This window comes from Plecotus auritus (genome assembly GCF_963455305.1).
Source record: "Plecotus auritus genome assembly, chromosome: 9".
In the NCBI taxonomy this organism is placed as follows: domain Eukaryota; kingdom Metazoa; phylum Chordata; class Mammalia; order Chiroptera; family Vespertilionidae; genus Plecotus; species Plecotus auritus.
Window position 1 is genome coordinate 77,575,876 of NC_137783.1, and position 22,152 is coordinate 77,598,027.

Sequence of the window (22,152 nt, forward strand, 5' to 3'; positions counted from 1 at the left end):
CCTGAGGTATCCCGTCAAGCCCTGCCAGACGGGGAGTGCAGCCTGAGGTCCCCCATCAAGCCCCACTGGGCAGGGGGATGTGGCTGAGGTCCCCTGGCCTAGCGCCAGGGCAAGGGGTGTGGCCTGAGGTCCCCCGTCCAAGGCTGGTGCTGGGAGTGCGCCTTGAGGTTCCCCATCAAGCCCCGCCAGGCGGGGGGCTCGGCCTGAGGTCACCTGTTTAGCCCTGCTGGGCGGGGAGCGCAGCCTCAGTTTCTCCACCCCAGCCCGGCGCCACGCAGTCTCAGGTCCCTGCTGATTACTCATTTTGGGAACACCGCCTCTGCTGTGGGTGCAGCCATCTTGTGTACGGGAACCCTGCCTCTGCTGTGGGAGCAGCCATCTTGTGATGGCATGAGGGTTAATTTGCATATTACCTCTTTATTATATAGATTATCTTACTTTTTCTTCAAAAGCTGGCCTAGGTCTCTTGAATCCCCCACAATCATGCATACAGTAAATTCTCCATAATTGCTTATTGAATCAGCCACTTCAAATCTTTCTTGGTAATTATAGTATGAGCATACATAGATGAAGCAAAGATTATATGTATTACCTTGTTCTTTTTTGATTCAAATATACCAAATATGTCTAGAAAGAAACCTTAATGGCAATCCTTTTTCACCTATAAAGAACAGAAAGGACAATTACCTGGTATGTGGTTGAGGGTAATGGGATATATTATGTATAAAGATTAGTCTTCTCTTTAAAAATATGGTTGCTGAGACCACCAGTCCAAATAATAAGATGAAGCAGTAGTCATTCAAACTGAAATGTGTTGAAAACTAGAGTTTATAAACATAAAGCAGAGGTTATAGAATTCTTAGAACAGGAGAAAAGAAGGCTGGTGCAGTATAGTAAGTGAGCTGAAAACAACCACACATCACTCCATAGCAGAGGAGAGGATGGGAAGATTGGACCTGTGCAGATCCCCACACTGTTGTCTGTGTTCATGAGTGTTCTCTCTCTCTCTCTCTCTCTCTCTCTCTCTCTCTCTCTCTCTCTCTCTCTCTCTCTTCTCTCTCTCTTTTGTCTTTGAAGTGACACCTTAATGAAAGGATTTTTTAGGGGTGAAATAGGCAGGTTTAGGAAATTTTTTAAAATTAAAGGGTCCATGGAAAAAAGCACAGGGCTATAGAGCTGCAATAGGGTACATTTTCATAAGACAGGGGAGCAGCAGAAGTTACATTTCCATAAGATAAGGGAGCTGAGAATAGCAAAAGGTCTATATTTACAAAATAAAGGAGGAGGAAGAAAGCCCAAAGGGAATAGGAGGACCATGAGGGAGAAGCGAGAGGGAACTTCACAAGAGGTTTAAGCTCAGGAGTGCTATAGTGACCAAATCAAAGGGGAATAGTGACCAATCAGAAAACTGTAGCCTTTATAAACTGTGAAAAAAGGGACTCAGTGGGAATCTTTCCCCCTCCTCACGTGGGAGTCTATACTTGTTCTTCAATAAATTTTCACCTTTACTATACCATCTTCCGTGCATGGTTTCATTCTTGGACAAAGGGCCTGGGAAAAGCCATCCTGCCCAGGAGAACACCTCGAGTTCCAGTCCAAAATTCCCGTACCATTAACAAGAAATGTCAACACATAACTTAATTGCTTTAAGTCGCTTTGGTGAACTCAATGCTATGGAAGCAGTGAGCTGAATGGTAGGGGTTGGTTATATTCAGAAAATGGTATAAACTCTGTGGTTCTGCTTTATAAATGAAGAATTATTCTCCAAGGAAATAATCCTTTTTTTTTAAATTTTTATTGTTGAAAGTATTACATAGGTCCTCCTTTTCCCCCATAGACCCCTTCTAGTCCACCCCGCCCTCCTCCCTGCCCCAGGCCTTCACCACCCTATTGTCTGTGTTCCCAGGTTATGCATATATGAATACAAATTCTTTGGTTAATCTAGTCCAGTGGTCAGCAAACTGCAGCTCTCGAGCCACATGCGGCTCTTTGGCCCCTGGAGTGTGGCTCTTCCACAAAATACCACGGCCTGGGCAAGTCTATTTTGAAGAAGTGGCGTTAGAAGAAGTTTAAGTTTAAAAAATTTGGCTCTCAAAAGAAATTTCAATCTTTGTACTGTTGATATTTGGCTCTGTTGACTAATGAGTTTGCCGACAACTGATCTAGTCCCATCCACCCACTGACCCAGCCTTCCCTTTGAGATTCCACAGTCCATTCCCTGCTTTCAAAGGAAATAGTCCTTAATAGGCCAGCATATCACAATCAGCTGAGGAGCTTTTTAAACTAGTTTTGTGGGCCTTTCCCTGAGATTCTAATTCAATAAGTCTGGGATACATTCTGGGTTCCTTATTTACAAACACATATGGCTTTAATGCAAAAACTTGATTAAGAATCATTTTCTTAGAACTGTGATGCTTCATGCTATCTAAATTATATTCTATGATTTAAGGCTGAAATGCCTTTGGCTGTTTTTCTTCCCTTCAGCTATAGGATTTATTACTTTTAAATGCAAATAACTCGGGATGGAAAAGGCTTTAAACTGTTATCAGCCAGTAACTGGTTTTGTTCCCTCTGCTTGGATTAAATGATGCCTCTATTCCGTCAGCTACTGCTTCCTCTGTGAATCATTTCCTGACCATCTTCTCTTTTCCTCAGACATGATTACTTTCTCTCCCCTCCCCTCCCACCTCTCAGCTTGTATTTCAGTTACTGCTTATCACATCATGCCTGCCTAACTTCACTGTCTTAAGGGCAGGTTTCCTATCTTTTGCTTGGAACTTGACGTAGAGATGGAGATCCACAAAAATCTATGTGGAATGAGTAAGTAACCAAATAATTAGAGAATTAGTTCACAGCCTGGCTTCCATGAAAGCTATAATCGTCGTCATTTTTGATTCACGAGGAAACAACATGTTGGTGGAGGCAGGTCGAGTTGGGTGGGTGAGGGTTTTAGATGATTCCAAGGATGGGGCAGAAAAATTTAGGTCTGCTTTGCCATCCTGCCTACAGCTGACCTTAGCAATCACCATTTTATTTTCATATTGATACATATCATATATTTTTATTACACAAGAGAAACTCTGACAAAAAGCACAGAAGAAAATAGAATCGTTTATAGTTGTTTATTCTAACTAATTGTACCATTAAATCAGAATTAGATAATGATTTAAAATTATAGTTCAAAGCTCTTCATAACTGTGATTTTCCTTCAGAAATGATTTCTTGGTTAAGATTTTGTAATCATATTTATATATTTTTTTAATAATAAAAAAAACCCCGTTCCCTATGTAGTTTATCCTTCATGGCTAAATGAAATACATTTCTATTACTCATTCATATTTCCTGTATCCATGTTATAGAGATACTTAATGTACAGATTAAAGTACTATGAGGTTTTAGTGTCTTTTTCTCCTTGTAAAAATAGCTGATTTTGGTATTTCAGAGGGAAAAAATGCCAGTGTATCACACTGAGTACTTGTGGCCTTGAACAACTATATTCTTCCAGAGACCTGGCTTGTTTTTGAGCCAAAGGAATATTTTAAGGGCTGTCTGCACAGTGTTTTGTAGAATCAGATGAGGAATGGGTGTCTTTCTATAGCAAGGACATCAAGGAACTTTTCAAATTCCAACATACTACTGAAATTAGAATCTTCATAATAAAGGTATATCTCAAGATATTTTCATGAACAGTTCAAAGGAAATGAAGGGAGGGTACATCTAATATAGCATAGCTGAACTGCATGAGAATTTTTGGCTTCCTGTCCTACAAAAACTGCCTCAGGTTGTGGGTTTCCAGCTGGGAACTGAAATCACATTACACAAGTGCTCTGATCTTACTTTTAGCCCAAGGGTCTAAGAGTGCATTTTGGTCCAAGAGGCTGTAGATTAACTGTTTTTGTTCCCCCAAATTTAATATGTTGCAACCTAATCCCCAATGTGAAAATTTAGAAGGTGGGGCCTTTGGGATGTGATTAGGTCATGAGGGTGGAGGTCTTATAAATGGGATTAGTGCCCTTATAAAAAAGCCCCAGAGAGGTCGCTCTTCCCTTCTGCAATGTGAGGTTATAGCAAAAATATGAACCTGGAAGCTGGTTCTCATCAGATACCAAATCTGTCAGTGCCTTGAAGTTGAATTTCCCAGCCCTCAAAACTGTGAGAAATAAATGTCCATTATTTATAAGTCATCCAGGCTCTGGTATTCTGTTATAGCAGCCCAGATGGATTAAGACACAAGACCTCTTAAAGGACCTCGGGCATACCTAATTTGATTCTAATCTTCCAAAGACATTTTAATGAGAACAGTAATAATAGTAGTTCCATCTGTTGTACACAGTGTATAGCAAGCCCATATATTTTAAAGGTAATTCTTAAACAGCCTTATGCTGCAGGTGGGTCCTTTCCATTTCACAAATGAAACAATAACTTGCACAATTTAAATGATGTATCCTAGGTCTCATAGATAATACAGATTTGAACTTGAGTGATTCTGGCTCTCTATGCATTATTCAGTCAAAAAAACATAAAAAAAAAATGGCTTTGGAGAATCTTAAAAACCTGGAAAGCTCTTGAGGCCTCAGCAATGAATGATATATTATCAGACTCCCAAAGACAATTTTACAATTATTAAGAAGCCACAGTCTTCCAAGGCTGCCAACATTCTTCATGAGGAAGGACAGCTAAGCAGCTGCATCAACAGAGGACCCACCCCACATCCTCTATGAAGTGAATTACATTCTGATGTAAGAACTGCTGAGGTTGGGCTGTTAGTGATGCAATCATATGCTCCTTGAGGTTAAAACATAGTAGAGGCAGATTTTAGAATCAGAATTTCTGATTCCATTCCACAAACCACTGGCACTTGACCTGTACAATGGCTCTCACACCCCCATCCTCACCCCTAAGCAAACGCTTCCCCCTCCCGCAATGCCCAGTGAGTCCAGAATCAAAGCATCTATGGTCCATTGGTATGCTGGTATGGCTGCAACATTAAAGTGAGAGGGAATAAATCCTTCAAGTCCTAAGTCTGAAAAAACATAGTCAGTGGTCTGGTAGTATATCTTCTTTTTACATATCATTGGGTATTACATTTATTGCTTTTATTCCCAACTATCAGAGATACATCATAGGTACTCAAAATTTGTTGGTACAGTTCAAACATTTTGACACCTACTTGGTACAATGCCCTGTGATAGACCCTGCAGGAATAAGGCCACTCTCTACCTTCAAAGAGCATTCCTTCTATAGAGACAGTAAGACATGCACATAGGTTTTTGTGGATTAAAAAAAGACTTAAAAGAAAGGTGCTAAATTGTTCATAGTGGTGGTATTTTGAGTGATGGAAACTATGGGTGGTTTTCTTCCCCTTTTAACATTCATATATATTTTCAAAATTATATGTTATATGTGTACATTATTTTTTCTTTGAAAACCATAATGTTGATAATAAAACACACACTCACAAAAAAACAACAACAAAAAACCCAGCAATCTGAGTGCCTGATGAAGAGAAAGAATATATGTGATTGAGGAGCTAAAGACAAGAAGGATCTTTGACATGAATATGTCTTTGACAATTAGAGAAGGGCTTGGATTCTTGATTCTCTTTATATGTCAACTAGAGGCTCAGTGCATGAAATCATGCCCAAGTAGGGTCCCTAGGCCTAGCCTGGCCTTTGTTGCATGGCCTCTGCAGCCCTGTGATGCTACGTGAAGCTCCCCGCTTCCAGATGCTCTGCGATGCTCTGCTCGTGGCTGCTGCCCCTCGACTGCTCTGTGAGGCTCCACCCCCCCAATCCCTGCCCCACCACTGCTGCGTGAAATTCCCCTTGCCCCGCCACTGCTCCGTGAGGTTTCCTCTACCCTGCTACTGCTCTGTAAAACTCCCGCTGCCCCACGACTGCTCTGCTCAACAGTCCCCAGTCCACCGCACCCCCCACTGCCACCTCCCCCCTTATGGTGAGTGGCTCGGGGGCCAAGTGCCAGGGATTAAAGATGGATAATCATGAGTCAATTGGGCTACCAGGGAATAATGCTGTTTCTCTGGACTAAAGAATATGTACAGGGAGAAGGGAGATTGAAGCTAGACTGTTAGGTTAGGATCAGAACATGGAAGACTCTCAGTATCAGAGTGAGCTGTTTGGACATAAATCCATAGAAAATTGGAAGTCATTCACAAATTTTCAGCCGGAAAATGATTTATCACAGCTTTACTTTAGCTGGCAACCATGTGCAGAACAGATTGAAGGTAGTGGAGACAGGAGGTAGGGAGACCAATCAGGAAGTGATGAGCAGGGCCCAGCCAAAAAGCAATGATTACTTGACTATCTATTCACGTATCTATTTTTCAGACGTGGCTCCATGCGTTTTCAATCTCTCCCTTTTCTAAAATTTATTTTTGCCTGTCCAGTTTTGATTTTCAATTGCAAAAAAGAGACCAGTCACTTTGTAGCTCAATTTTCTCACAGGTGAAAGAAGCAATGTTGAACAGAGGTCAGCCTTAATCTGTTACATTCCCACTGATAAAAGGAACATTAAGGACAGTTATTTTCAAGGCTAGATGAGTCCTGTCTTTATGATTGATTGTTTGATTTTTTTTTTTGTATCCTCACTGGAGGATACCTTTTCCATTGATTTTTAGAAAGAGTGAAAGGGAGGGAGGGAGCAAGGGGAAAGAGAGAGAGACATCAACTGATTGCCTTCCACAAACACCCTGACCGGGCCAGGATCAAACCTGCCACCGAGGTACATGCCCTTGACCTGGAATCAAACCCATAGCCCCTCAGTCCACAGGCCAATGCTCTAACCACTGAGTAAAACCGGCCAAGGCTATGATTGATTTCTAATTCCTTTTTGCACCTTAGAGAAAAGACTGGAATTTCCTCAAAGTTCCAGGGACCTTCAAATTGCCACTCAGAATAGCTGATCTTAGAAAGATGGAGCAGGTCAACTAGCTCTCCTCAGAACCATAAGTAGGTGGGATTAAGTTCTCAAAACCTTTACCAAAGATGATTGATTGGAAAATCAAGGCATAAACATCACTATGGGCTTGGATGCCAGGGCCATAGGAGCCTTTTTTTGCTTACTTAGAAGAGGAAAGCCTTTCTCCATATCCCTGCCTCAGCCCACAGATATGGAGACATCAACATCTTTGGTCTCTTTCATGATGGATTTTTGTCCTTCATCATTTCTTCCATCCTCCCTCCCTTCCTCTATCCCCACCCCATTTCTGCATTTCTCTCTTGAGCTGCCTGCTTCTGCCTCCAGCCATTGGGAAGGGTGTCCACTCTCCTCCAATTCCCTGGGCCGTCTGTTAAGATTAGCAGGGTTTGGAGTTGGCTGCCCTCAGACTGTGATCTTCCATGCAGTGAGAGAGGTGTGTAAGCATATCCCAAGTCTGTTTTATAGACTCCAGACCCCTCAAAATAATTATTTGGTCTGAAACTGCATCACCATAATAATACACCCTCTCAGTTTTGGGTCCCAGGCAAAATCTGATTATTCTAGATTTACAAGAGAGTCCTGAGCTTTGGCATTTCTTCAACCACCATTAATAAAGCTGTTATTTTGATGATATTTTGCCGTTTTGTATCTCTTTTCTAATGGCAAAAATAAAGTGGTCCTAAGTACCCCTTAACCAGCAACACTTTGAATTAAGTCATCGGGATATGAAATGCCCTGCTTATTTTGACTTTGTGCCTTTATTTAGGCAACACCCTCTTCCCAGGGTGCTCTTTTCTCTCTGACTCAGTCCAATAAAGGGGGATCAAATATGCCACCCTGACTATGCCACGTTACAATGGGGTTATTTTAAGCGGAAGGCAGTTAAGAAGCAGATATGGAAAAAGCTCTCTGCCCTCCCACTAACTACCTAGAAGAACATATATTTGTAAAGGTTTCCTCCCTTCCTTCTCTACCAGGAAGGACAGAAGCTAATCACCAGACAACTCCAGACCCTTCTCAGCCTAGAGAGGCAATAGAAATACATGTAACAAACCTCACTAACTAACCTTTGGCTTTTGTTTGTTTCTTCATATATTCATCTAATCTACATATTTTCCACAATTTGCTATCCTAGAAACGCAAAGTCCCTTTCCTTTGTCTTGTCATTTCTCTAAAAAGTTTTTATTCTCTGTTAGATGTTATATAAGCCTAACTTTTAACCACCGCTTTGAGTTACTCAGCACTGAGTGCTCCCATGTGTGTGATGACATAGACTGGTATTAAGAAACTTCTGTTTGGCCCTGGCCAGTGTTGCTCAATTGGTTGGGCAATGTCCCGTGCACAGGGAGGTTGCTGGTTCGATCCTCAGTCAGGGCACATGCCTGGGTTGCTTGCTCCATCCCTTGTAGGGGGCTTGCAGGAGGCAACCCATCAATGTTCAGCTCTCACATTGATTTTTCTCTCTCTCTAAAAATCAATTTTTAAAAAGAAACTTCTGTTAAGTTTTCTCTTGTTAACCTGTCTTTGGTCAGTCTAATTTGCAGGGTCCCAGACAGAGAGAACCTAAGAGGGTAGAGGGGAAAAAAGTTTTTTGCTTCCCTTACACCAGCAATCTCCACCTTTGTGAGGTTAAGTAAATCTCTTCCTTGTGTGCCCAGAATATTACATTCACATTTTATCACTGCCATTCTCAGCATTTTATAATTTTTTCTCCTTCACAGGACTATCACTTTCCTCTTCTTATCCACGGTACATTCTCTGAAATGCCTATTGAATTTGTAAGTGAACATAGGTGGAGGTGTTTTTGTTTGTTTTACTGAGGTTCACTTCATAGCTTTTAAAGAAAGAAATACTGCTTTTTGAGGCATATCTTTAATATGCAAGCCATTTTCTAATATGGTCAAATATTAGATGTCTTCTTTTCCTTTCTTTTTTTTTTTCTTTTTCTTTCTTTCTGATTTTCTTGACTTACCAAAATATTAGTACATCAAAGAGCACAGTTATACAAAGTCATATGTATATGAAGAGGCACAATAATTTAAAATCACTACATATTTCTGGTTTTCAAGAGTAAAAGTTTACTTGTAGCATGCTTGTGTAATGAAATTCTAGATAAACAAGGACACTGCACTGTGTCATCGGTGTGCACAGGTGTCATCGAACAGCATCCCTCTCAAAGTTACACATGTTGCTTCACACATGGGGAGTCATCTACTCATGTGATCAGCATATGAGGTTTACGAGGAAAATTAATTACAGTAGTAAAGTATTATTTCAAACACATGCTTGTCAACATGGCAGAAAACATTCCAAATGTCAGATGACACGCAGCGGCAATATGTGTGGGGCTCTTCACCACGTCTGACAGGACTCATAGGACATCATAAATGAGATTCAGGGGGCTCTCTGAAATTGTATGCAAAATTTTAGATATCTTATTTTTCTTTGAAGCTGATCCACAGCTTTATATCTCATGGATAACATGTATATGTGAGCTCTGTGACCACAGACAAACTTATAACCTCTCTGGGTTCACTGTTTAATTTATAAAGTCACCTAATCTGTGTTCATTGCCTCACTTGTAAAATAAGAGTGTTGGCCTAGACCAGTGGTCGGCAAACTGCGGCTCGCGAGCCACATGTGGCTCTTTGGCCCCTTGAGTGTGGCTCTTCCACAAAATACCACGTGTGGGCACGCATGTACAGTGCGATTGAAGGAGTACCCTAATTAAGTTAATAACAATGTACCTACCTATATAGTTTAAGTTTAAAAAATTTGGCTCTCAAAAGAAATTTCAATCATTGTACTGTTGATATTTGGCTCTGTTGACTAGAGTTTGCCGACCACTGGCCTAGACACAAGATCTCTAAGATGCTAAAGCTCTAAATTCTATATATTTTTAAAATCAGTCTACTTACAATGAATAATTCAGTAGCAGCAGATTATTTATGATATGCTAGGCACTGCATTAAACACTTCACATACTTTGCCTCATGTATTTAATTTTCACAAAACCCAAAGAGTTAGATGCTGTATTTTTTAAAATTTTTATTTTATAATATACCAGAGGCCTGGTGCATTAAATTCATGCATGGGGGGTGGTGTGTCCCTCAGCCCAGCCTGTACCCTCTCCAATCTGGGACCCCTCGAGTGATGTCCGACTGCCCTTTTAGGCCCTATCCCACCTAAACGGGCAGTCAGACATCCCTCTCACAATCCAGGACTACTGGCTCCCAACTGCTCGCCTGCCTGCCTGCGTGATTACCCCTAACCACTTCTGCCTGCCAGCCTGATCACCCCCTAACAACTCCCTGCCAGCCTGATCGATGCCTAAATGCTCCCCTGCCAGCCCGATTGCCCCTAACTGCCCTCCCCTGCTGGCCTGGTTGCCCACAACTACCCTCCCCTGCAGGCCTGGTACCCCCCAACTGCCCTCCCCTGCATGCCTGGACCCCCAATTTCCCTCCCTTGCAGGCCTGGTCCCCCCCAACTGCCCTCCCCTGCTGGCCTGGTTGCCCCCAACTACCCTCCCCTGCAGGCCTGGTACCCCCCAACTGCCCTCCCCTGCAGGCATGGTACCCCCCAACTGCCCTCCCCTGCTGGCTTGGTCTCCCACAACTGCCCTCCCCTGCTGGCCTGGTCCCCCCCAACTGCCCTCCCCTGAAGGCCTAGATCCCCCCCAACTGCCATCCCCTGCTGGCCTGATCATCCACAACTGCCCTCCCCTGCTGGCCATCTTGTGGCAGCCATCTTGTGTCCACATGGGGGCGGCCATCTTGTGTGTTGGAGTGACGGTCAATTGGCATATTATCTCTTTATTTTGTAGGATTTATCATCATCACCATCACCACCATCATTAGCACTGTGCCTGCCAAATTACCCTATCTAATAAAAGAGTAATATGCAAATTAACCATACCTCCCCTACTCCAACAAGCCATGCCCACCAGCCAATCAGGAGCGAGTATGCAAATTAACCCCGCCAAGATGGCTGCAGCCATGGAGTGAGCAGGAGGCTTGGGTTTCCCCGGCAATGGAGGAAGCCAAGCTTCCCACACACCCTGGCTGGCCCTGGACTCCACTCAAGGCTACAAAGTTTCAATTATAGAAAATAAATAAATCCCAACAAAAATGGCTATGGCCACGGAGCGAGCAAGAGGCTTGGGTTTCCCCGGTGATGGAGAAAGCCAAGTTCCTGGCCTGCCCTGGCCTCCGCTCAAGGCTACAAAGTTTCAATTATAGAAGATAAATAAACCCTAGATACCAGGGCTTCTGCTTGGTTTCCAGGGGGCGTGGCCAGCCTGCAAACCACCACAGGCCACCCCACGCTCCAAGGGAACCCCCTCCCTGATCCGGGACACCCTTCAAGGCAAACCAGCCAGCCCCCACCCGTGCACCAGGCCTCTACCCTATCTAATAAAAGAGTAATATGCAGATTGACCATCACTCCAACACACAAGATGGCTGCCCCCATGTGGACACAAGATGGCTGCCACAAGATGGCCAGCAGGGGAAGGACCAGGTCTGCAAGGGAGGGCAGTTGGGGGTGATCAAGCTTGCAGGGGAGGGCAGTTAGGGGTGACCAGGCCGGCAGAGGAGAGAAATTGGAGACGACAGGGCCTGCAGGGAAGGGCAGTTGTGGGGGACCCAGGCCTACAGGGGAGGGCAGTTAGGGGTGACCAGCCCTGCAGGGGAGGGCAGTTAGGGACAATCAGGCTGGCAGGGGAGCAGTTAGGCATCAATCAGGCTGTCAGGGGAGTGGTTAGGGGGTGATCAGGCTGGCAGGCAGAAGTGGTTAGGGGCAATTAGGAAGGCAGGCAGGCAAGCAGTTGGGAGCCAGCAGTCCTGGATTGTGAGAGGGATGTCCGACTGCCCGTTTAGGCCCGATCCTACTGGGCCTAAACGAGCAGTCAGACAGTCCTCGAGGGGTCCCAGATTGGAGAGGGTGCAGGCTGAGCTGAGGGACACACACCCCCGTGCATGAATTTTATGCACCAGGCCTCTAGTAAGTTCTATAATGGCAGGAACCTTGGCTGTTTTGTTCCCTACTCTATATCCAATATGTATCATAGTGCATGGAACATAATAGTTGCTCAATAAAATGTCTGTTGACTAATGCACTGAAACAAATGCATAACTAGCAACAATGCCCAAATGAGATAGGGCCAAATAATATTATCATAGGATTTCATCCCACCTCACTTTCTTGTCTCCTCCTTCTCCCTTAATCCTTTTTTGTTTAATCCATCTCCGCTTCTTCCGCTCCCTATTGCAAGAGCCCACTTCCTCTTCATTCTGCTTACCCATTACCATTTGCTTCTAGACCTAGCTATATATACACTTTGTTAAATTATCCTTTGCTCCAAGACTATATTAAATTTTCCTATGCCTATCTCATGAACTCTATTAAAGTTCTCATTATGTATTCAGGTTTTAGGAAAGCAATCTGATTAAATAACTGATACATTAAACTTACCCAATGAGACCCCCTAATCCATTAAAATGATCTCTGTTATTGATGAAATTTTAGAACACTTGTAAAATTTCAAATAAGACCACTTATCTACCCTTCCCTATAAAATGCAGCAACAACCAACACCCTTGGAAGCTCTTAAGCTTGGCAACCTAGTGCAACAACATTTAGTTAGGAATTTCTGAGTATGCATTTGGCTCTCTTGATCTACTCTCCTGTCTGACCCTGGTTTTATTTCTGCCTTAGACTTCGTTTTATATCTTACTAATACTTTCTTAGTATCTGGCCTTAGCTGACCCTCTGGTTTTCACTACCTAAAAAAGTTTATCAGGTCTCAGTACTAAAAAAACTTGAGTGATACTCAAAATAGGGATGGGCTGAGATAAGCATAAGAAATCTCCTTTCTCACTGTTGACTGAGACAGTGGTTAGGGACTGCTCTACTTCCCTCTCTTACGTTTGCTTTCTTCCAGCAGCCTAAGTCCTAAGAAATCAAAATACTTATTACTTTCAAAGGAAAGAGATCTCTTTTCTATTCGAGGGTCTTAGCATTTGCTGTGCTTTTGCTTAAAGAACTTTTCTCGCATAGCTTCTCATGGGTGCCTCCTCCTAACCCTTCAGGTCTCAACTCAAGGGCTACACTCACAGGTCTTCCTTGACTCTCTAGCTGGACTGAGCCCCTTCCCAGTCATTCTCCATCACACTGCTCTCTTTTACCTTATTCCTGGCCTTTATTGAACTTGAAATAATTTGTTTGTATATAAGTACTTACTACTCTAGAGTGTGTCCCAAAAAAATGTATACAAACTTTGAATAATTATAGAAGTGTATTTTAAAATACATTTCACATTCAAAATGTAATAGAATCAGCTGTTAAAGTGTGCATACATTTTGGGGGGACACCCTGCATTTACTTACGTGTTTGTTGTCTCTTTCCTCCCACTACCATGCAAGATCCTGAGGGTAGAAACTCTGTATCTCCAGGGTTGTGGCTGGTCTGCCTCACAGTAGGCACTTAAATAACAATATTGTAGCCCTTATAGCTCCCAATCTTCAGTAGGATGATTGTGAAAGGAATAAACGTTCACACATTCTGCTGTGAGGATCCCCAGTTTGGCTGTCCTTAGCTCTATTACAGTCCTGGCTGAAGTGGCTGCAACACAAGTGGATGCGCCAAACACTCACCTAAGTTTTCCTGACTATGAAATTAAAGATGGAATTCTCACACATTTTATAGAGAAAAGTAAATAGGGTCCTCCTTCATTCTCTAGCTGTCTTCAAAACTCAGGGTAGGCAAATGAGGCTGATTTTGTTTCATTAACTGCTAAGTTTTAGGGAAACACAGAATCTTCAAAGGACATGGCCCAGTAGTTCAATTGGTGCCGTCCCAAAATGCCAAGGTCATGGTTTGACCTTTGGTCAGGGCACATACAAGAAGCAACCAATGAATGCATAAATAAGTGGAACAACAAATTGATGTTCCCCTCTCTCTCTCTCTCTCTCTCAAATCAGTAATAATAATAAAAAAGAATCTGCAAAAGTTGTTATAATTGAGATATGATCTTATTCAACTCCTTGGTTCTAGTTCCCCTTTTTCTTCTTTTCTTCTTCTCCATCTTCTTCTATTTTACATAATTATTTATAATGCAAAACCATGATTCATGCAGAATTTTAATCTCAGTGGAAATATAACTGCACCACTTGAAGTTAATTCAAACTGCATAGATACATAGTTAAGTAACTGGCCTGATAAAACTGTGTTTTTGTTTTTGTAGAAAATAAACTAGCTTGTTAATACAGAAAGAAAGTTTCTGAATAACTTTCAAATACCTTGATTTTTTACTTTTCAATTTTGAAAATGTGCCTTCTATTAAACATATACAACTTTTGTGTTTGTTACAATAAAATGTTTCTAAGTTGGTTGGAGGAAGTGAATCATGGTCAGAGGTGTCTGTACATGTGCACAAGAACACACTAACCACTAGGCTTTGTGTACAGGTCTAGCAAGTTCACTGGTTGCCTGATACATCCATGACAATAGCAATGATAATGATAACAATAAGAGCAGCAGATATTTGAGTAATTAATAACTTATCTAGGCATAGTGCCTTAAAAGTTATCTAATTTAATCCTCACACCTACTTAATCTTAGGTAATATTATCACCATTTTACAGATGAAAAATTGAGCCCTCAGCTGGTAAGCAGCAGAACTGAAATTCATACTTATGCTGCTCATTTCTTGCACATCATACTTTGGAGCCTTGTAATTGGACACCTTTCAAATAATCTACTTAATGGCCTTCATAAAAATATCAATCCATTCATAACCCCAAAAAAACAGATTTGAGGTGGGAGAGCCTAATTTACTTAGACAATCACATCTTGCTATCAAGTGTTTGATAATATTAGCTTAATTATGGCCTCTGAAAATGTCTATTCTCTTCAATGGAGCAAAAATCACAAAAGAAGGCTGAACAGGTGAGCAAGAAAATGAAATTAGGCAATCCTTATTATAAATCATATATTCTCGGAAAAGAGTCAATTCAACAAATGCACTATCTAGCCATAGATAAACAAGGCAATTTGTAAAATACCCACAGGAATAAGATACTTGTCCTACCCTCAAATAATTCATTACCAATTACCTGGAAGAAAGATATATACACCATTTGTGATAATAAAGGTAGGATCATTATCACTATTATTTATTGAGAAAAATTATTATATCCAAGGTGCTGTGCTAAATATTTGTGATCATTTTAAAATCTCACACCAACTCTAATTACTATCCCCATTTTACAGATATAAAAGCAAAGGGTAAGAGACTTATTTAATATCACACCAATAGTACCAAAGGAAACCCTATTCAATTCAAAATGATCTTTACAGCACAGCCTGGTCCTATGTGGCTGTGGTACCTGCCTTGCCCCAGGATAGACTGATAGGTGCTGTAAAAATGGTAGAGACTCAATTCTAAGCACATGAAACAAAATCTATATATATAAAAGCCTAAGCAACCGGTTGACCGGTCACTATGACACACACTGACCACAAGGGGGCAGACACTCAATGCAGGAGATGCCCCCCTGGTGGTCAGTGCACTCTCACAGCGGGAGCGCCGCTCAGCCAGAAGCTGGGCTCACAGCTGGTGAGCGCAGCTGTGGCGGCGGGAGCCTCTCCCACCTCTGCAGCAGCGCTTCTGAGAGGCGGGGCTGTGGCTTCAGGTGCAGTGGGGCTGGGATGAGCAGGAGCAGTGTGAAGCCCAGCCTGGGCTCAGGCTCCTCCCAGGCTGCCTGCCACTTTGCACACTACTACATCCCCCAGGGGGATGTCAGACTGCTGGTTTTGGCCTGATCCCTGCAGGTGAACTGAAACCGGCAGTCCAACATCCTCTGAGGGGTCCCAGATGGTGAGAGGGTGCAGGCCAGGCTGAGGGACCCCACCAGTGCACGAATCTGTGCACCAGGCCTCTAGTTGTAATATAAGAATCATTCTCAACCAAAAGCAAATGATATTGATATTATCTATGTCTTCCACATTTTGCTAGACTAAAAACTTGATGAAAAACTGGACTTGGTATTTCAAAAACATTATAAACATGGACCATGTAGATCTGACTTTTGTGGAAGAGGCTCTTGTGTCCCTAGACATTTATAACCTACAGTGTCAGAAGTCCTTGTACACGGAGAGTCACTGAGGCAAGGGAGAGGCAAGAGTTTCCAATGGAGCTGATCTTGACTGATCCAAATAGCCACTTGCCATTTTTCAAGAGCATGTGAATTCTCAAACACTATTCTAAGGTTCAATTTCCCTAGCACCTACCACTCCTTTATTTATTTATTTAGATACCTTTTTATTTTTATTTTTTAATTTCTTTATTGATTAAGGTATTACATATGTGTCTTTATCCCCCCATTACCCCCATTCATGCTCTTACCCCCCTGTTGTCTGTGTCCATTGATTAGCCAGGGGTCCTCAAACTTTTTAAACAGGGGGCCAGTTCGCTGTCCCTCAGACCATTGGAGGGCCGGACTATAGTTAAAAAAACCACTATGAACAAATTCCTATGCGCACTGCGGGCCCGGGATGAGTCAGCTGCTAAGCAGGACGGGCAGCGGCACTCGGCGGGCCGGATAAATGTCCTCAGCGGGCCGCATGTGGCCCACGGGCCGTAGTTTGAGGACGCCTGGATTAGGCTTACATGCATGCATATAAGTCCTTTGGTTGATCTCTCCCCCTTACCCCCACCATCCCCTACCTTCCCTGAGGTTTGACGTTCCAATTGATGTTTCTCTGTCTCTGGATCTGTTTTTGTTCATCAGTTTATGTTGTTCATTATATTCCATTAATGAGTGAGATCATGTGATATTTATCTTTCTCTGCCTGGCTTATTTAGCATAATGCTCTCCAGCTCCATCCATGTTGTTGCAAATGGTAAGAACTCCTTTTTTTACCGCAGCATAGTATTCCATTGTGTAGATGAACCACAGTTTTTGAATCCACTCATCTGCTGATGGGCACTTAGGCTGTTTCCAAATCTTAGCTATGGTGAATTGTGCTGCTATGAACATAGGGGTGCATATATCCTTTCTGATTGGTGTTTCTAGGTTCTTGGGATATATTCCTAGAAGTGGGATCACTGGGTCAAATGGGAGTTCCATTTTTAGTTTTTTGAGGAAACTCCATACTGTTCTCCACAGTGGCTGCACCAGTCTGCATTCCCACCAGCAGTGCACCAGGGTTCCTTTTTCTCCGCATCCTCGCCAGCACTTGTCATTTGTTGATTTGTTGATGATAGCCATTCTGACAGGCATGAGATGGTACTGCATTGCACTCCTTAAGCCTGCAGTTGCATAACAGCTGCCTCTAACCCCTAAAGGTTTTATGGGCCTTCAATACATGTTAGAACTCATTATTTACAGACTTAAAGAAGACCTGCCATTTTCAATCCCACTCTCTACCTGTCAATTTACACTTGGCCCATTTTGAGTTTTAAGCCCAGACTCTATACATTTGAGTTAATAAACTCTGCTTTATTGTCTCTCCAAGTAAAATTTAAACATGAACAAAATGATCTTCCCAATACATTGGCCAAGCCGAAATTGACCTTCTGTCCTTACAGAGCAAGACTCAAATGGAAAAGTTTAATAATAATAAAAAAAAAATCACATAGATCTGGAGTCTATATACACCTGAAGGTTAAGCTCATTCTACCTCTTGGAATTCAGCCACCAAAGTGTTTGGACCCTAACTGATCATATTTTGTGCCAGAAGCCTATCAGGAGTGGAAAAAGAGGCTGAGATTATTCTCAATCAATGAAGACCAAGTGGCCAGTAGAGAAATGCACAAAAATGTTATACTATCAACATTTCTGAAAAAACATAATTGAATGTCACTCCTGGTGGAGGTGAATGAGTGAGTGGAGTGATGCCAAATAATTTGTATTCAAATCACAGAGACTGCGCAAAATTCCACAACACACTGGCTAGGAGATGAGTAATGAGCCTCCACCATACTGCAAAACTACTCCTCAAACAGGAGTACTCTTCCTTCCCTAAAGTCATACTTGTACTGCCTTTTCTATAAAAAGATATTACTTTGCCTTAAAGACGTTGTATTAGTGTTAGGGTGTTTCTAAGTGATTTATGGACTATTCAACTTAGTCACAACCAAAGCTTCATAAAAAAGTATACAAACTCACACTAATAGTGCTTGAAGAAAAGGAGGGTGGGGAGGTCCTTCATTAGCCTATCCATCACACGCCAAGCCTGTTTTTCCCATGAACAATTGAGAACACATGCATCATTGAACACATTAAAAAGCAAAGAAATGTGGAGACCAAAGGCTCACCCTTCAATTTTAATGCTGAGCAGCACTGCATGAGTTTGCAATAATGTAAATCATGCTTGATGGATTATTTTCAAATTAAAACTGGAACAGTATTACCACATGCTATTTCCTTCATTTACAAGGTTCTGAAGTAGAATTCATTTAGTATTCAACGATTCCCAATAACGCAAAACAAAAAAAAAACCTTTAGTTTGCAAAAAGCAAGATTTGTTTCTATTCTATATTTAACTCATAAGAGGAAAACCCCCACAAATTCATTCAATATATAGTACTGTGGTCTATGTTGCCACCTGTATTTTGAAAGGGGATGGAAACAAACTGAATGAGAGTGAGAAAATGTTGCTGAGAGAACAGAAGACAATATACTATGCACAGTTAAAGAACTCAGGAATATTTAAGATAATATATATATATGCAAAATTCTTCTGTGCTCTCCTGGGCTTGACCTATCACATCCAGTACTTCCGTCTTAATACTCATCATTCTCAGTTTTTACCCCTTTTTTTAAAATCTTCACCCAAGCATATGCTTATTGATTTTAGAGGGAGAGGAAGGGAGATAGAAAGAAACATTGATGTGAAAGAGAAACATGTGCCCCGACTGGGGATCAAACCTGCAACCCTCCCATGTATGGGATAACACTCCGACCAACTGAGCCATACTGGCCAGGGCGGTTACCCCTTTTTAATTGTTATATTTATCAAACTATAACTTCCAGGAGGTCAAGAACCTGTCTGCCCTGCTTACCTTTGTATCTACTATACCTATGAGACTGTCTAACAACAAGCAGGAACTTTGTATTGTTTTATGAATGACTGATTAATTGAAGAAGTGGCTGTGATTGTATGTGACCCAACAAGTAGAATTAACTACAATGTCAATTTTAGTTTGATAAAACATTAAACATTTTCTAACAGTCAGAACCACTTAAAGCTGGAAATAACTACTGAGGCGTTTTAGTAGAGGAGATACCACAAATAAGCATGGGTGTAGTAGACAAGAATCCAACTCTTGCGTCCTGAATACACCTTATGATCTTTTGAAGTATGGTAGCAAGCAACTCAGGTAGAAACTGCTGTTTGGGTTCTGTACTTATTTGTTTGCTAAAACAATAGAAAGTTATTATGATTTTCTGAACAATACTCCATTGATGATGGTTTGAATATCCCATTGTTTGTGATCTCACTGGTCATCGAAGCACATTCTTCTGGGAACCAGGACAGCTCAATTATCCTAAATTGTCTCAGTAGCTACAGATAACTGAGTTTCGGTTGACTCAGTGGTCCCGGAATCTGGACAGCACAATTATTCTAAATTGCCCTGGTGGTCCCAGATAATGTGTTTCTGTTGATTCAGTGATTTGTAAATACTTTAGATAACTAACTTGCTCAATTTTTGCTTCTGTAAAGAATGCTTTTCGCGAAACAGGTTCCTCATTCCAGACCCAAAGATGTAATCGATACTTTTGTGATACTCTGCCAATATAAGCCAGATGTGGCGAGCTGTTCGGGGCTGCGAGGTCTGGAGCACTTTTGCTCCCTCGTATGCCACCGGCTTTTAATAAATGACTCCATAATTCGACTTTTTGAGGCATCCTTTGTAAGCTGGGGGTTACACTACAACACTTTAAGATGCTTGCTATCTCTGAGGCTCTATGATTATAACACAGACCCTTCCCAAGTTTGACTGATAATTTACACTAAAATCATTAGGACCCTTTTATGTGATCAGAAATACACAGACAACTTTCAAATTTAAGTGGCTCAACTCTCACCTTCTATCTGGCTATACATTTATCTTGCTTCAATTGAATCAAAGGTAATATAGTTACTGCTTTACTATAAACCATTTTACTTTTTCTATTCACTATGTTATCTTGTATGTGTGTGTGAGTGTGTTTCAAAATGGGCCCAAGAGTTGACTTCATAGATCCAAAATGGTATTCCTTACTAAAAATGGCTTTACCATTTTGGCTATTGGTAGGAACAAAGTATACCAAAGGGAATTAATAAAATTCCTTCACCCTCACAGCACTGTGTTTAATCATAGAAAATGATCTCTATACTTCATGAAACCAGTGTCTTTTAATTGCAGCATGGATAAGCTACTTACCACAAAAGAATAATAAATCTTGAATCCAGGTTTAGCCACAAAGTAGTCATCAGACTTAAATGTTATTTTAATTTGGTTTGTTCTTGATGTTATCCTTGGAGGAACTTCCTTGTGTCCACACCATCGTCCTCTAATAATAGTACTGGTTTCAGATACATCTTCAACTTCCACAAAATCATATCTAGTATCAATTTCACAAAAAAGAAACAAATTTTTATTAAAGTAGACTTTGAAATTCATACTTTCACCTATAAGATAAAACTAACATATGTGATTTCTTATTACCTACTAGGTAGAATAAAAATTATAACCTACAGACATGTTAAAATCAAAGCTAGTTTTTGGATTAGGTTTTCTAAATACAAACTTCCACAATCTGTTCTGAGAGAACCTTTATACACATTTAGCCATGACTGTTCTCAAATCATTAATAATCAAAACGGGCTACATTCTGAGCACCTGGCTTATAAGGTTTGCCTGGAAAAAACTAATAATTATAACCTATCATCATATATGAGAAGATGTTGCCCTAATTATATGGTCAAATATTTTGCTATATAAAATTTTTCAGACAAATCCCACTTTGAATTAATTAACCACAGCAGTACTTTCTTTAAAAAGGAACTAATCTGTATCTGTACAGCATACAGAACCAGCATTATCATTGCACAATAGAAATCACTAATTTTTCTTTTTGGACACTGTCTTTTGAAAGGATAATATAGTAAAATATGACTTTTATCATAATGGAAAGCATATGACTTGGGTAAGGTTGTATGCTAATCAGTACTGTAAATATCTGGGCTGGTCATACCAGGATGTGAATGAGCCTAAGACCATAGGTTCCCCTTTGGCGTTGGTCAGAGAAACTTGGGATGCCAGGATTGAACCTCTTTAGACATCCCATACAGCCATTTGATTCTGGAGGTCCGTCCATTCCATTCCACCTTTCCATCACACAATAGGACATCTTCAGTGACAGAGTTGCCATCCCAGGGACCATTTATAGTATTTTCAGATACTCAAATCTTGGAACATTGTACTTGATGAGCTGAACTATTTGCCTTTTGGTTCTGGGCATCAGTGTCTCACTTCTCCCCTCTACCTCTCCCCAAATGACTTCTCAATGCAAACAATTTACATTCACAGTGAACAGTGGCATTGAAGACCTAGGAAAATTCCTGGGCAAATGGAATGGGGAAACTGAGACAGGTAGTTAAATGGCTGGGCAATTTACAGCCAGATAATAAATCAAAAGGTATTATCTTCCCTAACCAAAAACACTTATGAATAAATGGTTTCCACATTCCAGACCACGCAGGGGGCAGATTCACCTCAGTCCTGGTCCCCCTTGGGTGACATTCTTTGAAGGTGAAACTGACCAGATAATGACCCTAATCCTTCTATGAGTTCATTTTGATGCATTAGCATATCAAAGTACAGACCTAGGAGGCAGCTGAATATTCTATTGAGATCCTCCCCTGAGACCTTCCCTAATATTCCTGCCTTTAGAAACAAATAAAAACCCTTAAGACAAAGGACACAATGAATGCTCTCCCTGGAGCACACCCTGGCCCCCCACCCCCATTCTTTCCTCAGGCACATATTTCCACTTTCTTTTTCTAAACTCTAAAGGTTCCCAGGAGACTTGCAACAAGGGGAGCAGCAAGAAAGTGGCAGCTTGTCCCAGACTAATCCCTGAACCTGTCTCCAAGGGCCCTCCTTTTGCCTATGTAACTTGTTTCCTGAGTCCACACAGCCCAGCGGGCTCACTTCTT

The 22,152-nt window shown here is 41.5% G+C and overlaps 1 protein-coding gene across 2 annotated transcripts in view; it reads right to left on the minus strand.

Moving 5' to 3' along the window:
* The window catches only part of PDGFD (platelet derived growth factor D), a 279,623-nt gene that overhangs the window by 82,500 nt on the left and 174,971 nt on the right, over positions 1–22,152 (minus strand). For both annotated transcript variants that reach the window (XM_080641016.1, XM_080641015.1), the window contains exon 3: positions 20,375–20,555. In XM_080641016.1, coding sequence (XP_080497142.1) covers positions 20,375–20,555 — 181 coding nt within the window. The remainder of the gene's footprint in view (positions 1–20,374; positions 20,556–22,152) is intronic.